This window comes from Petaurus breviceps, unplaced genomic scaffold, assembly GCF_028583685.1.
Source record: "Petaurus breviceps papuanus isolate PSGF00001 unplaced genomic scaffold, PetGlider_PUasm1.0 174, whole genome shotgun sequence".
Taxonomy (NCBI): domain Eukaryota; kingdom Metazoa; phylum Chordata; class Mammalia; order Diprotodontia; family Petauridae; genus Petaurus; species Petaurus breviceps.
Window position 1 is genome coordinate 16,824,223 of NW_027185761.1, and position 12,209 is coordinate 16,836,431.

General features: G+C 50.9%; 1 protein-coding gene across 2 annotated transcripts in view; it reads left to right on the top strand.

The window, feature by feature from the left end:
• The window catches only part of TPRA1 (transmembrane protein adipocyte associated 1), a 23,705-nt gene that overhangs the window by 9,295 nt on the left and 2,201 nt on the right, over positions 1–12,209 (top strand). For both annotated transcript variants that reach the window (XM_069083831.1, XM_069083830.1), the window contains exons 2-10: positions 3,512–3,639; positions 4,398–4,530; positions 8,690–8,776; positions 9,006–9,078; positions 9,233–9,312; positions 10,734–10,844; positions 11,168–11,228; positions 11,685–11,787; positions 11,898–11,978. In XM_069083831.1, the coding sequence (XP_068939932.1) occupies positions 3,530–3,639; positions 4,398–4,530; positions 8,690–8,776; positions 9,006–9,078; positions 9,233–9,312; positions 10,734–10,844; positions 11,168–11,228; positions 11,685–11,787; positions 11,898–11,978 (839 nt within the window). In that variant the 5' untranslated portion in view covers positions 3,512–3,529. The remainder of the gene's footprint in view (positions 1–3,511; positions 3,640–4,397; positions 4,531–8,689; positions 8,777–9,005; positions 9,079–9,232; positions 9,313–10,733; positions 10,845–11,167; positions 11,229–11,684; positions 11,788–11,897; positions 11,979–12,209) is intronic.

The following is a 12,209-nucleotide window of genomic DNA, read 5'->3' on the forward strand; positions in this document are numbered from 1 at the left end:
TTAGCCTAGGGGCAGGGAAGATCTTTAAAATTTACATTCTTATTACAATTGAGTACAACAAATAAAGGCTCTTAGCACTGTTCCCTTTTCATGAGAGACCCCGAGAGAGTGGTCTAGGAATCTAGCACAAGCCCGACCTGTGAGTTTTACTCACAGTGAAAGACGAAGTACAGACTCTTTAGCCTGACCTTGGAAGGCCTTGATGGCCTGGCTTCAGCTGCCTGGACTTCCCTTCCCTCGAGCTGGTCCTTGTCCCTCTGACCTCCATCTGACACCTCCTCAGCCATGTCCCATGGCTGGATGTATCCTTCCTCACCTCCAAACGCTCCTTCACTCCCTGCTGGGCCTTTTCTGAGCTCCTTGGAAGTCAGAGCTCTCTCTCCCTAATTGTTATGTACACACTTAGCTGTTTGCTGCCTGTGTTTCCCTCTCCCTGGAATGTAAGTTTCTTGAGGGCAAGAACTGTTTTCCATTTGTTCTTTATCCCTCGAATCTTCTACCTAGTTGGCTTTTTTTTTTTGGAGGGGGGAAAGGCAGGGTAGTTGGGGTGAAGTGACTTGCCTAAGGTCACACTGCTAGTCAGTGTACAAGTGTCTGAGGCTAGATTTGAACTCAGGTCCTCCTGACTCCAGGGTCAGTGCTCTATTCACCGTGCCACCTAGCCACCCCCTACTTGGCTCTTAGTAAATGAATTAGATTAGAATTGAGGGAAAAAGGAGGATCACAGTGTGGGAAATCTGGGCACCTGGGACTAGCAGAGACCTCAGAAATAATTTTAGCTTTTGTGTATTTTGCTGATTAGAAAGTTGAGGCCCAGGGGGTTTAGAGGGTGACCCAAGCCTGTACTCAAGTCCTGGTTCTTTGACTAAACCCCATGCTCAGTTTTAGTGTTCACACAGTGCTTCCAAGTGGAGTGTTTGAAAATACCCCATCCTATCCTAGGCTGTGGTTCATGCAAGAAGCTTTTCCCATTTCTTTTGAGTTATGGGAGGCCTTGTGGTATCCTGGTGTTCTGGAGAGGACTTCAGGAGATCTGGATTCTAATCCTGACTGATAGGATCTTGTTATTTGACTTTTAGCTTATGTCATTTCTCTGGGTCTCACTTACTCCATCTGTAAAATGAGGTCTTTGGACTAGATCAGTGGTGTTGAACATGACCCTTGCAGGCTCCATGGACACTTAGAGAACCACCGATTCACATTATCTGTGTTTTATTGTCTTCTTTATTTATTTTATTAAACATTTCCCAATTGCATCTTAATCTGATTGGACCAGGAGTTTTGCAGACAGCAGGCTTGGGGTAGATGGTCTTGCAGGTCCATGTAGCCGTTTTCTGTGGCTCCACGCTGCTTCATGGTCCCCTCCTTGATTGCATTCTGGGCCTGGGGCCTTTCATTTTCTTGTCTCAGCTCTCTTTCCATTTAGAGAATGTTTTTTCCTACAAACATGATTTGATTTTGTTGGGGGGGGGGTCTCTCTCTCTCTCTGTCCTTCCCCCACCCTAGTTTTAATTCTTAGTACCCGTCGCCCCAGAATCCACTGGGGTGGTTTGTGGTGATGTATCACCTGCCAGTGGGTTAACAATGACTTTACAAATTTACCTTTTCCATTTTTTTCTCTTGAATGTTTGGGTTAGACTGTATCCTTGTTCCTTGAAAGGTGTGACTGACTACATGATGAACTTATTTGGCTTCCCTTGCCAACCAGGTTATATATGAGTTGTTGTCTGTTCCCAAGGAGCTGAAACGCAGGGCTGTTTTCTTGGCCTGGCAGCGCCACCTCAAGAGCACACACGTTATTCCTAGTCAAGCTGGCATTTTCAGAGAGCAGAGAGGAGTGCCCCATGGATGTTTAATTTGAGAAAACCTGTAATAGGCAGATGAATGTAAACCAGGGGTCCAGGGCAGGCCAGGGCCTCCCCTGTGGTCTGGCCACACTGAGACAAGCTAAGCTGTCCTGGGGCCAGTTTTTACTTCTGACATGATGCAGAGCAGCCAAGCTCTCCTCCCATGAGGCTGGGGTGCTCCTGTGGTGGGGAGCCCCTGAGTGGGTGGGCTCTAGGCCTGCCCTCCCAGGGGCCCTGATGCTTTGGGGGCGTGTGCCCTCCTGGGTGTCCTGATACTTTATGGGGGCCTGTCCTTCTGGGGTCCCTGATGCTTTGGGGGGGCCTGCCTTCCTGGGTATCCTGATGCTTTGGGGGGGCCTGCCCTCTTGGGTGTCCTGATGCTTTGGGGGGCCTGCCCTCCTGGGGTCCCTGATGCTTTGGAGGGACCTGCCCTCCTGGGGGCCCTGATGCTTTGGGGGGGGCCTGCCCTCCTAAGTGTCCTTATGCTTTGGGGGGCCTGCCCTCCTGGGTGTCCTGATGCTTTGGGGGGCCTGCCCTTCTGGGTGTCCTGATGCTTTGGGGGGCCTACCCTCCTGGGGTCCCTGATGCTTTGGGGGGACCTGCCCTCCTGGGTGTCCTGATATTTTGGGGGGCCTGACCTCCTGGGGGCCCTGACGCTTTGGGGGGGCCTGCTTCTGTTCTGCACTTGGACGCCTCCATTTCCTCTCCTTCCCCTTCCTCCCAGTGGAAGCCATTCTCTTGAAGATCACCAGTCACTGCATTGAAGTCAGATCGATGGCCATTGTTCTCTTCTCATGCCCCTTGATCCTGTGGCTTGTGGTCCTGTTGGCATGAAGCACATTCTTCCTCTGGCTTCCAGCCCATTTAACTATCTTGAGTCACATCCCTCCTGTCTCTTCCATTTCCTCTTAATAATAGTAATAACTAGCATTGATATAGTGCTTTAAGGTTTGCAAAGCACTTTACAAATATCTCATTCTATCCTCACAACGATGCTGGGAGGTGGGTACTGTTATTTTATACCCATTTTACAGGTGAGGAAACTGAAGCATTCAGAGGTGAAGTGACTTGCCCAGGGTCACACAGCTAGGAAATGTCTGAGGCCAGATCTGAGCTTGAGCCCACGCTCCTCATTCCTGTCTCCTTGTCTTTGTTCCTTTGTTCCCTCCATTCTTTCAGGCCCCGTCATTACCTGAAATGTCTTTCATTCTCCTCAGTCTCTGCTTCTGCAATCCTGGCTGTCATTTTAGCCCTCATCAGTCAGGATCATATGATTTAGACCTATAAGGAACTTTTGAGGCTAGTCCAACAACCTCATTTTACAAAGAAGAAAACAGACCTACCCAGGGGAAATGACTTGCCCAAGGTCTCATAGGTGGCAGTCAGCCAGGATTTGAACTCAGACCCTGTGACTTCAAATCCAGGGTTCTTTCTACCACACTATGTTGTCTCCTAAACATCACCCTCCTTTTTCCATCTTCCAGATCAGCCTAAGGCATAAAGGACCATTTGTTCCCTCTTGGATTCCCCTTGTGGGACAGTCATGATTTAATGTAGTAATAAAACCAAGTACAGAAGACCTGCCCTTCAAAGTATGTGTGTCAGATGGAGCTTTTGTCCCCCATTTCTGCTGCTAATCTCTTACCCCCTTGGTCCATCCTCAGGGCTAGAGTCAAGGCAAGATGGTGGACTGGGACAGCAGCAATGCCACCTTAGCCCCGTCCTCTCTGCCCAACATCACCACCCCACACCGATGCTTACTTCTGCTCTATGAAGACATTGGCACCTCCCGGTGAGTAGAGTGGGGCGAAGGTGGGTAAGGGGGTGTCTCTGTGCCACTGGAGATATCCCATGTAGCACCATCCCTGTGGCCATGTAGGGTTGTGGGTAGTAGCAAGGGCTGGGCTTGTCACTGGCCGCCCCCTTCTTGGGACTGTTGCAATTGTGCAGACTGAGATGGGCCTCACCAGAAGAGGGCTGCACCTTTTGGGCCTTGTTCCTGGAGGTCTAGGGTTGGAGGAAGCCAAAGCTCAGCTCTGTTTAGAGGATCATGGTTGAGGAATAGAGAGAGAATGGGCTTTGATTTATGTGTGTGTAGGGAGGGGTAGTGGGGCAGGCTTGAGTATCTGTGTTTATGTATATGTGTGCAGCCAGGTCTGGGTCTGTGCTGAGCTGGATGAAGGGAGCTCAGTGTATGTTGGGGGGGTCTATACCTGTGCTAGTGTATGGCCTGAATCAAAAGGGATCCAAGGCCTGGGTCTGCATTGGGCAGGGATGGGGCAGGTGGGCCCTGAGCCTGGGTCTGCACTGGGCAGGGATGGGGCAGGCGGGCCCTGAGCCTGGGTCTGCACTGGGCAGGGATGGGGCAGGTGGGCCCTGAGCCTGGGTCTGCATTGGGCAGGGATGGGGCAGGTGGGCCCTGAGGCCTGGTCTGCAGTGGGCAGGATTGGGGCAGGTGGGCCTGAGCCTGGGTGTCTGTGTTGGTGATGGGAGGTGGGGCCGGTGGGGGCAGGCCTGGCTTCCCTAACTGAGTCTTGGCGTGTGGCTCAGGGTTCGCTACTGGGACCTTGTGCTGCTAATCCCCAATGTGCTGTTCTTCACTTTCCTGCTCTGGAAGCTGCCGTCGGCTCGGGCCAAGATCCGCGTCACCTCCAGCCCCATCTTTACTACTTTCTATATCCTGGTGAGTCTTGGGATGCTCCTCCCACCCCCGCCAACATTGCCAGAAGAGCCTGGAAGGGACCTTCTGGCCCATCTAGGCCATCTGCCTCGTTTTTAGTGAGGAAATTGAGACCTAGAGAAGTCAAACGTCACCTGCTAATCCCAGATCTCGTGTTCAGACCCCTCTCTGGATCTCTTTCCTCTAGGATCAGAGGAGATAATGTTTGTAAAGTCCCTTAGCATGGTGCCTGGTACGTAGTAGGTGCTTAATTAATGCCTATTCCCTTCCCATTCCTCGTGTGCCACTGCTTGTATGCTTTGCTCTGGGTGTCTGGTCCCTGCTAAACCTCGGAAGGGAGAGGCCTCTCTTCCTCTGGGACCCCCCCTCATTACACACACACTCCTGCAGGCTCTCCCACCAAACACCAGTTTGGGCCTCTGCTGCTCTGCACCTTTCTTGTCCTCCTGTTGTATCTTAAAGACTAGACAGAGGAAGGGTGGATGGATAACCCAGGACCCTGGGTCAGACTTTTGGTAGGGGCCAGGGCCGTGTAGGCTGATAACCAGCTGCTCTCATGGCATTCTTCTGGGGGATTGGCGCCAAGAGGAGATAGAGGGGGAGGCAAGGCCATATTTCATTCTGGTCTCTTGGTGGCAGCTAGATGGCCCAGTAGATGGAATACTGGATTTGGAGTCAGGAAGACCTGAGTTCAAATCCAGCCTCAGACATTAGCTGTGTGGTCCTGGGCAAGTCACTTAAACCTCTCTTTGCCTCACCTTCCTCAACTGTAAAATGGGCATCATAATAGCACATACTTCCAAGTGAGATAACATTTGTTCAGCTCCATAGCACTGTGTCTGGCACATAGTAGGTGCTTAAGAAATGGTTGCTTCCTGCATCTATGAACTCAGGAGCATGGATTAGAGCTACCTGCCCAGCTGGCCCTCACACCCACATACAAACCCTAGAGAAGATGCCGAATTTGGTGTCAGGAGAGCTGGGTGCGAGTCCTGTCCTCATCCCTTCCTCACGACAGGGCCTTGTGGGATAGACTTCACTTCAGTAGACAATTGATTAAGCATGTACTATATACCAGGCCCTGTGCTGGACTTAAATTTCCTTCTCAGTAGGATCAGGTTGGGATAATTCTTGTATTACCTCCCCGGGGGAGAGGTTTATGAGTTGTGACATATGAAATCACAGGTCCTGTTTAAAAAAGTGGATTTAAAAACCTTTTGACATCTTTTGTTTTTCTAGTTACCTTCGTTTCCCACTCTGTTCTTCTCTGCTCCTCCACCCAGAGAGGAGTACTTTTATAACAAAGCCTAGAAAAGAAGGAAGGGGGAAAAGGCCATTAAGCAAAACTAAGGCAGGTACTACTGCTGGTGTTCCTCATCTCAGCAAACAAGGGGAGGAGGTGCATTTTCTCATCCATTCTCTGGGTCTGTGCTTGGTATTAATAATTAACGTTCAGGTTTAATTTTTGTGGGGGGGATATTTACACTTTTGGCATCTATATTGTTCTGGCTCTGCTTACTTCACTCTGCATCAATTAATGTTTCCTTATGCTTTTCTGTTATCTTCAGAGTCATCTTTTCTTAGGATTGGCGTATAGCAAGCACTTAATAGATTCTGTCTGTCTGTCCATCTTGTCTTTCTGTCTGTCTTTTGGTTCAGTGTTATTCCATTCTATTCATGTATTACAGTTTTATAGAATCATTATTGTGTGAACTGTTGGTGCCATGGGGATGAACTAGGGCTAGGTATTTGGTAGCTAGCTCTTTTTTTTTTTTTTAAAGCAGTTGGGGTTAAGTAACTTGCTCAAGGTTACACGGCCAGTTATTTCTGGGTGGGTGCTAAGTATCTGAGCCCGGATTCGATCCCAGGTCATCCCGACACTGAGGCCGGTGCTCTTACTCTCTGAGCCACCTGGCTGCCCCTGGTAGCTCTTGAATCGATCTCTGCCCCATCTTGGTCCCTAGCACCAACTGCCTGTCCTTGCAGAACCTCTTGATCCCAGACATCCTCTTCCCCTCAGATTTCCACTTCCTAATTCAGTTGAACAGGAATTGGATTATCCTGAGATTAGCACACTCTAACTAGCCTGCTGGAGCACATGGGTGAGTGTACATAGAATGAGATCAGAGGTTCATAGATATATTCATGGAGCTGGAAGGACCTTAAGAGTTACAGATGAGGAAACGGGTTCAGAGAAGTTAAATGACCCCCAGGTTTACAAAGCTAGCAAGTGTTCGATGAGTGATTTGAATATGGGTCTTTCTGATTCTGTTCATTACCTCAGGCTGCCTCACTGGGCACAACATTGCTTTGCTAGGTCCAGAGGGCTTTATGGATTCTTAAAAGTCAGTCTAATAGAAAGCCATCTTTTCCTACAAGAACGTAAAAGGGAAGGAGGGAAGGTGAAGGATGGGGGGATATATGAGAAGACAGACTGGGGGAAGGAGTAATCAGTATGCTTGCCACCTTGGGGTGGGGTGTAGGGGAGAGATGGGGAGAAAATTTGGAACTCAAAATCTTGTGGAAATGAATGCTGAAAACAACAAACAAACAAACTGTCATTCTAACCAGGCTTGTGGACAAATGCCAAGCTGTCTGCCGCCCTGGTTTGGGGCAGGGAGCAGAGGCCTGGCAGCAACGGGGCCATCTCTGGGAGTGATTCCCATTTCTCTAGTGCGTCAAGGTTTCCAAGGTGCCTTTCTCACGACAACCTGAGCGTGGCGGGACAAGCAGTAGTGTAGTCTTCCCATTTTCCAGCTAAGAAAACTGAGGCCCAGAGACGTAAATCGAGTGACTCCTTGTATTCATAATGAATGCCTTACTTCCCCAGAAGCTTCTTCAGGGTCCGGAGTATGTAATTTTTCATCTTCCTGTCTCTAGGGTAGCACATTGTGGGCTCAAGAAATTATCATGAATTATCTTGGATTTCACAGCGAGCCCATGAGGTTAAAAGGACAGAAGTGATTTCCTCATTTTGCAGATGAGGAAACAGATCTGGAGGGAAGAAATGACTTACCCATGGTCATGCAGTGAGTGTCAGGACTCCATGTCCCTGATGCCTAGACCCGTGCTCTTTCCAATTCCCCGAACTCTGTTACAGCATGGGTGTGTGTGTGTGTATTTGTCTCTGTGTGTGTGTCTTTGTCTGTGTGTGTGTCTGTGTGTCAGCGCCCCTGCTGGAGGCCTTGTGTCCATGCTCCCCTGCCCCACCACTCAGCAGGGCGTAGAGTGACTCCTGTGCCTCGACACCCTGGGTCTCCTTGGGTCCTTGGCATTCCTCATGCAGCTCATCTTGCCCCTGACTGGACTTGTGTGCAGTGAGAGTGCATGTGAGAGCATAGTAAGTGTGAGCCGTCAGTGGCCACATCACCAGAAACAATGGAGGCGTCCTTTTTTCTGGGCTGTCTCCTGAGTTCTTCCATCTTTGATCCATAGGGTCATAAGTTGAGGGCTAGAAGGGACTTTAGGGGCCATCTGCTACAACTCTCTCATTTTACATATGGAGAAACTGAGGCCCAGAGAGGTAAAGTGCCTTCACAAGTTACACAGGTGGCAGAGTCAGGATTTTAACCCAGGCCCTCTGACTCCAAATATGTAACACTCTTTGCCATGTACCATGTTGCTTGCCTTTTCTTTTCTCATGGCAGAATTGATGGAACTTGGCTCCCTGATGGGGCTGTGCTTGTGCCTCTGTTAGGGCTTTTCTTTCTACCAAATCATAACTTACCTTTGAATAACCCCTTAGAAATCACCCCACCATAACACCTTTCTGGACTTTCCCCACACAGTGGCTTTGAGATGGCGGTCCTCTTGGATGAGCTTGTTTGCCCGGGGTGGTTTGTGTGTTTCCTGTGTACCTGTCTCTCCAGCCTGCTCACTTGACTCCCCAGGGGCAGGGCTGCTGTTCCCTCCCTCCAGTTCCTAGGCAGAGCAGTAGTGGGCTGTGGGGTATGGTGTGCAGGGGAGGAGTAGAACTGGAGGGAGAGAGAAAGTCACAAGTGTGGTGCAGTTCTGGGCTGCCGCCAGTGCTTGCCTCGTGCTGCTCCCTCGGGAAGAGTCTGGTGACTCAGACTTCCTCTGCAGGTAGCCAGGCTGGCTCCTGGAGGCTTTAGCCCAGGAGGAGTGGCACCCTAAGCCCTAATCATGGTGGCCTTCCCAACAGGTGTTTGTGGTGGCCCTGGTGGGCATAGCCCGGGCTGTGGTCTCCATGACCGTCAGCACTTCAGATGCAGCCACGGTGGCCGATAAGGTAAGGCTGGGCATGGAAAGAGAATCCACCTGTCTCGGCCTGGTCACTGGTCAGGAGGAGTAGAGCTGGTAAGGAGGGTGAGTGTGGGGGGGGAAGGGGAAAGAAGAGGAAATTTGGATGTGTCTGGCATTGGGACAAGAGGGCATGGAGTGGTAGAGGATTAAGTACCGTGGGACCTGATTATTTTCTTTTTTGTTTTCTCTTTCCCTTGACTTTCTGTGTTTTTCAGATTCTGTGGGAAATCACTCGCTTCTTCCTTCTGGCTATTGAATTGAGTGTGATCATTCTGGGCCTTGCCTTTGGTATGGACTGAGCTAAAGACACTGGGCTATAAGGGGGGAGGGAGGGCAGTTTTCTAGGGGAAGGGGTTAAGGGGTTCACAAAGGGAGTTTCTTGTCCCTTGTGGGCCGAGCTCCCTAGGGGTGGCCCTCACTGGCCTCTTGGGTCATCTTCCAGGTCACCTGGAGAGTAAATCCAGCATCAAACGAGTCTTGGCCATCACCACAGTTCTGTCCCTGGCCTACTCAGCCACTCAGGTAAAGGGGAGAGTGGGCCCATGTGTGGGGAGTACAGACAGAGATTAGAAGAATGACATTATTCATTGCACTAGGCATTTATTAAACACAAAGCAGTGTGGGTACAAGGCCCAAAGTGGGATTCAGGGCTGCCCATGGGGCTGCAGTTTTTAAAGCTTGCACAATTATTAATTCCTATTTTTAGAGATTTCTTCAGTTTTGCAGTTTAAATGGAAACCAAGCTTGAAGTGAAATGTGCATGTTCTCTCACTTATCTGTACAGTGGTATCCAAAGCAATGGAATTTCTTTTAGATGTAAAAAAACAAAATACCTCAAGTATAGCCACAAAGGACAGAAATTATTGTCTAGGCTTTCAGGACAGATTGTGGTGTCTGACAGACTTTCTGTATCTTAGTCTTCTTTTTTTCCTGTGTTATCCCATCTGTCCTCTTATTTCAAAAAGACAGGGCAGAGCTGAGAGCCATTGATAAGGGAAAAAAAACACGGGACATGAGACTTCAGCAACCAACTAGTCTAGCACCCTCCTTTTACAGAAGGAGAAACTGTACCCCGGAGGAAGGGAAGGACTTTTTGGAGGTCAGATGGAATAAATGAACAGCAGAGACCCAAGCTGAGGTCTCCTAATTCCTGTGTCCAGCACAATGAAATGTCTCTGATGAGGAGGGGTGGAGAAGAACGTCCCCAGTAAATTGAGGACCAACTATTATAACATCCAAAGTTTCTGGCATGGGTGTCTATTCCCCAGATTCTCCTTTAGACAATTATAGGCAGCCTGCAGCTACAAAGAAGGGTCGGGGGAGACCATTTACCTTAGTGGAAAGCCATGCCTGCCTACTGAATGGGAGCCTAGTCTGTGCCTAGCATGACAGAAAGCTTGGCTGTGCTGTGGCTAGAGAAGAAGGGAGGAGGGGAGCAGTCAAGGGGACTTACTCTGGTTGGGGAGCCAAGACACACAGAAACAGACACACGTGCACACACACACATACCTCACAGGGCACACGCACACACATGTGCACACACATTCATGTGCATGTATGCATACACTGCCACACAGACACAAGACCAGTTTACACGTGAGTCCACCACCTCTTTGATGAGAGGTGTCTCCTTAGCTAAGTCCCCAGTCCCTTCAGCCAGGCCTTATGTCAGGTGAGATGTAGAGAGCTCTGCCAGCCTCAAAGCGCTGTAGACATGAGAGCTGGGGTGGCCTCGGTGTGGATGAAAGGCCCTCGTGGCGGCTCCTCTCTAGCTTGGCCTGCAGTGGCTGGGAGAGTCTGTGGCTCCTCAGGTGACCCGATGGCTGCTGTGCTTCAGCCCCATGAGTGTGGCAGGAGGTGCAGGAGAGGGAGTGATAAGGGAGGAGGCCCTTGCATTGGGAGGTGTGAGCAGGAAGCGATTCCCCTCTGCTTTTCCCCCCCAGGGGACCTTGGAGATCTTGTACCCTGATTCTCATCTCTCCGCCGATGACTTCAATATCTATGGGCATGGTGGCCGCCACTTCTGGCTCGCCAGCTCCTGCTTCTTCTTCCTGGTAAGGGTGACGGAGATGAGGGTGGGGTGGGTGCCCTTTAAGGACTGAGGGAGGCTGCTTTCTCATCTACCACTTGCTCTTTCTTTCCCTCTTTGCTCACAGAAACCTTGAGGTTTAGTTAAGGCAAACATCCCCATTTTCTAGGTGAGGGAAACTGAGGCTCATAGAAGTCGAATGACTTACCCAGGGTCACATGGATAGTTTGTGTTGGAGCTGGGATTGGAACCCACTCTAAGCTTAGGGCTCTCTCTGCTGTGTGGTGATGGCTTCCGTACTTCTGACACTTTAAACCACCCAATCCCCACTTTGCTTTGTGTCACCAGGTCTACTCTCTTGTGGTTATCCTCCCCAAGACGCCTCTGAAAGATCGGATCTCGCTGCCATGTGAGCAGGCAGGGAGTGGGGGCACTGTTGTGTTAGGGAAGGGAAGTGGGGGTCGTTGAGGCTGGATGAGAGGTTGGGCAGGGCCATCGGAATTCCTAGGTGCATGAGGCCAGCCTTATCTCACCTCCTCCTAGGATGGGGAGGATTCAAAGGACACTCAGTGGGACCCAGGAGGGAAGCTGAGCACCCCACCAGATGTGTGGGGTCACATGTGGGTAGGACTTGGCGACTGTCCAGTCCCTTCATGTAGATAAAGAAGCCAGAGCCCAGGGGGGTCAGTTCATTTGCCCAGGGTCATCATAGGAATTCAGGCCTCCCATGAAGGCCTCAGCTCCCCTCCTGGTACAAACCAGGACCCCTTGAGTGGGATTGAGGCTCACCCCAGGCCTTGGGTAGAGGGGAGGGGGGGGTGAGGCGGGGCGGCCTTTCACTCTCCCCTGTTCTCCATCCCTGCAGCCCGGAAGAGCTTTTACATTTATGCCGCGATCCTGGCCCTGCTGAACCTGGTCCAGGGCCTGGGCAGTGCCCTGCTCTGCGTGGACATCATCGAGGGCCTCTGGTAGGTGGGAGGCAGGGACAGAGGGAGGGGAGAATGCCCAGGAGGGGTGGGAACAGCTGCTGCCCTGAGCCTCACACCTGACCGCCCATCTCCCACCTCGTATCTCCTAGCTGTGTGGACGTGACCACCTTCCTCTACTTCAGCTTCTTTGCTCCTCTCATCTACGTGGCCTTCCTCAAGGGCTTCTTTGGGTAAGTGATCCCGCCCCCCAGAAACCCAGCAGAGAGCGGGCGGGGGACGCTAATGGAGAAGCTGGCCGAACCCAGCAGTGCAAGGGAGGGTCCTGTCCAGGGGATGTGGCCGCCACCGTGTGGCCACCTGTGGGAAGAGCAGCTTCTTCCCCTTGAGTAGTGAGGAAGGACTGTTTGTTGTAGGGTGTGTGTGTGTGTGTGTGTGTGTGTGTGTGTGTGTGTGTGTGTGTG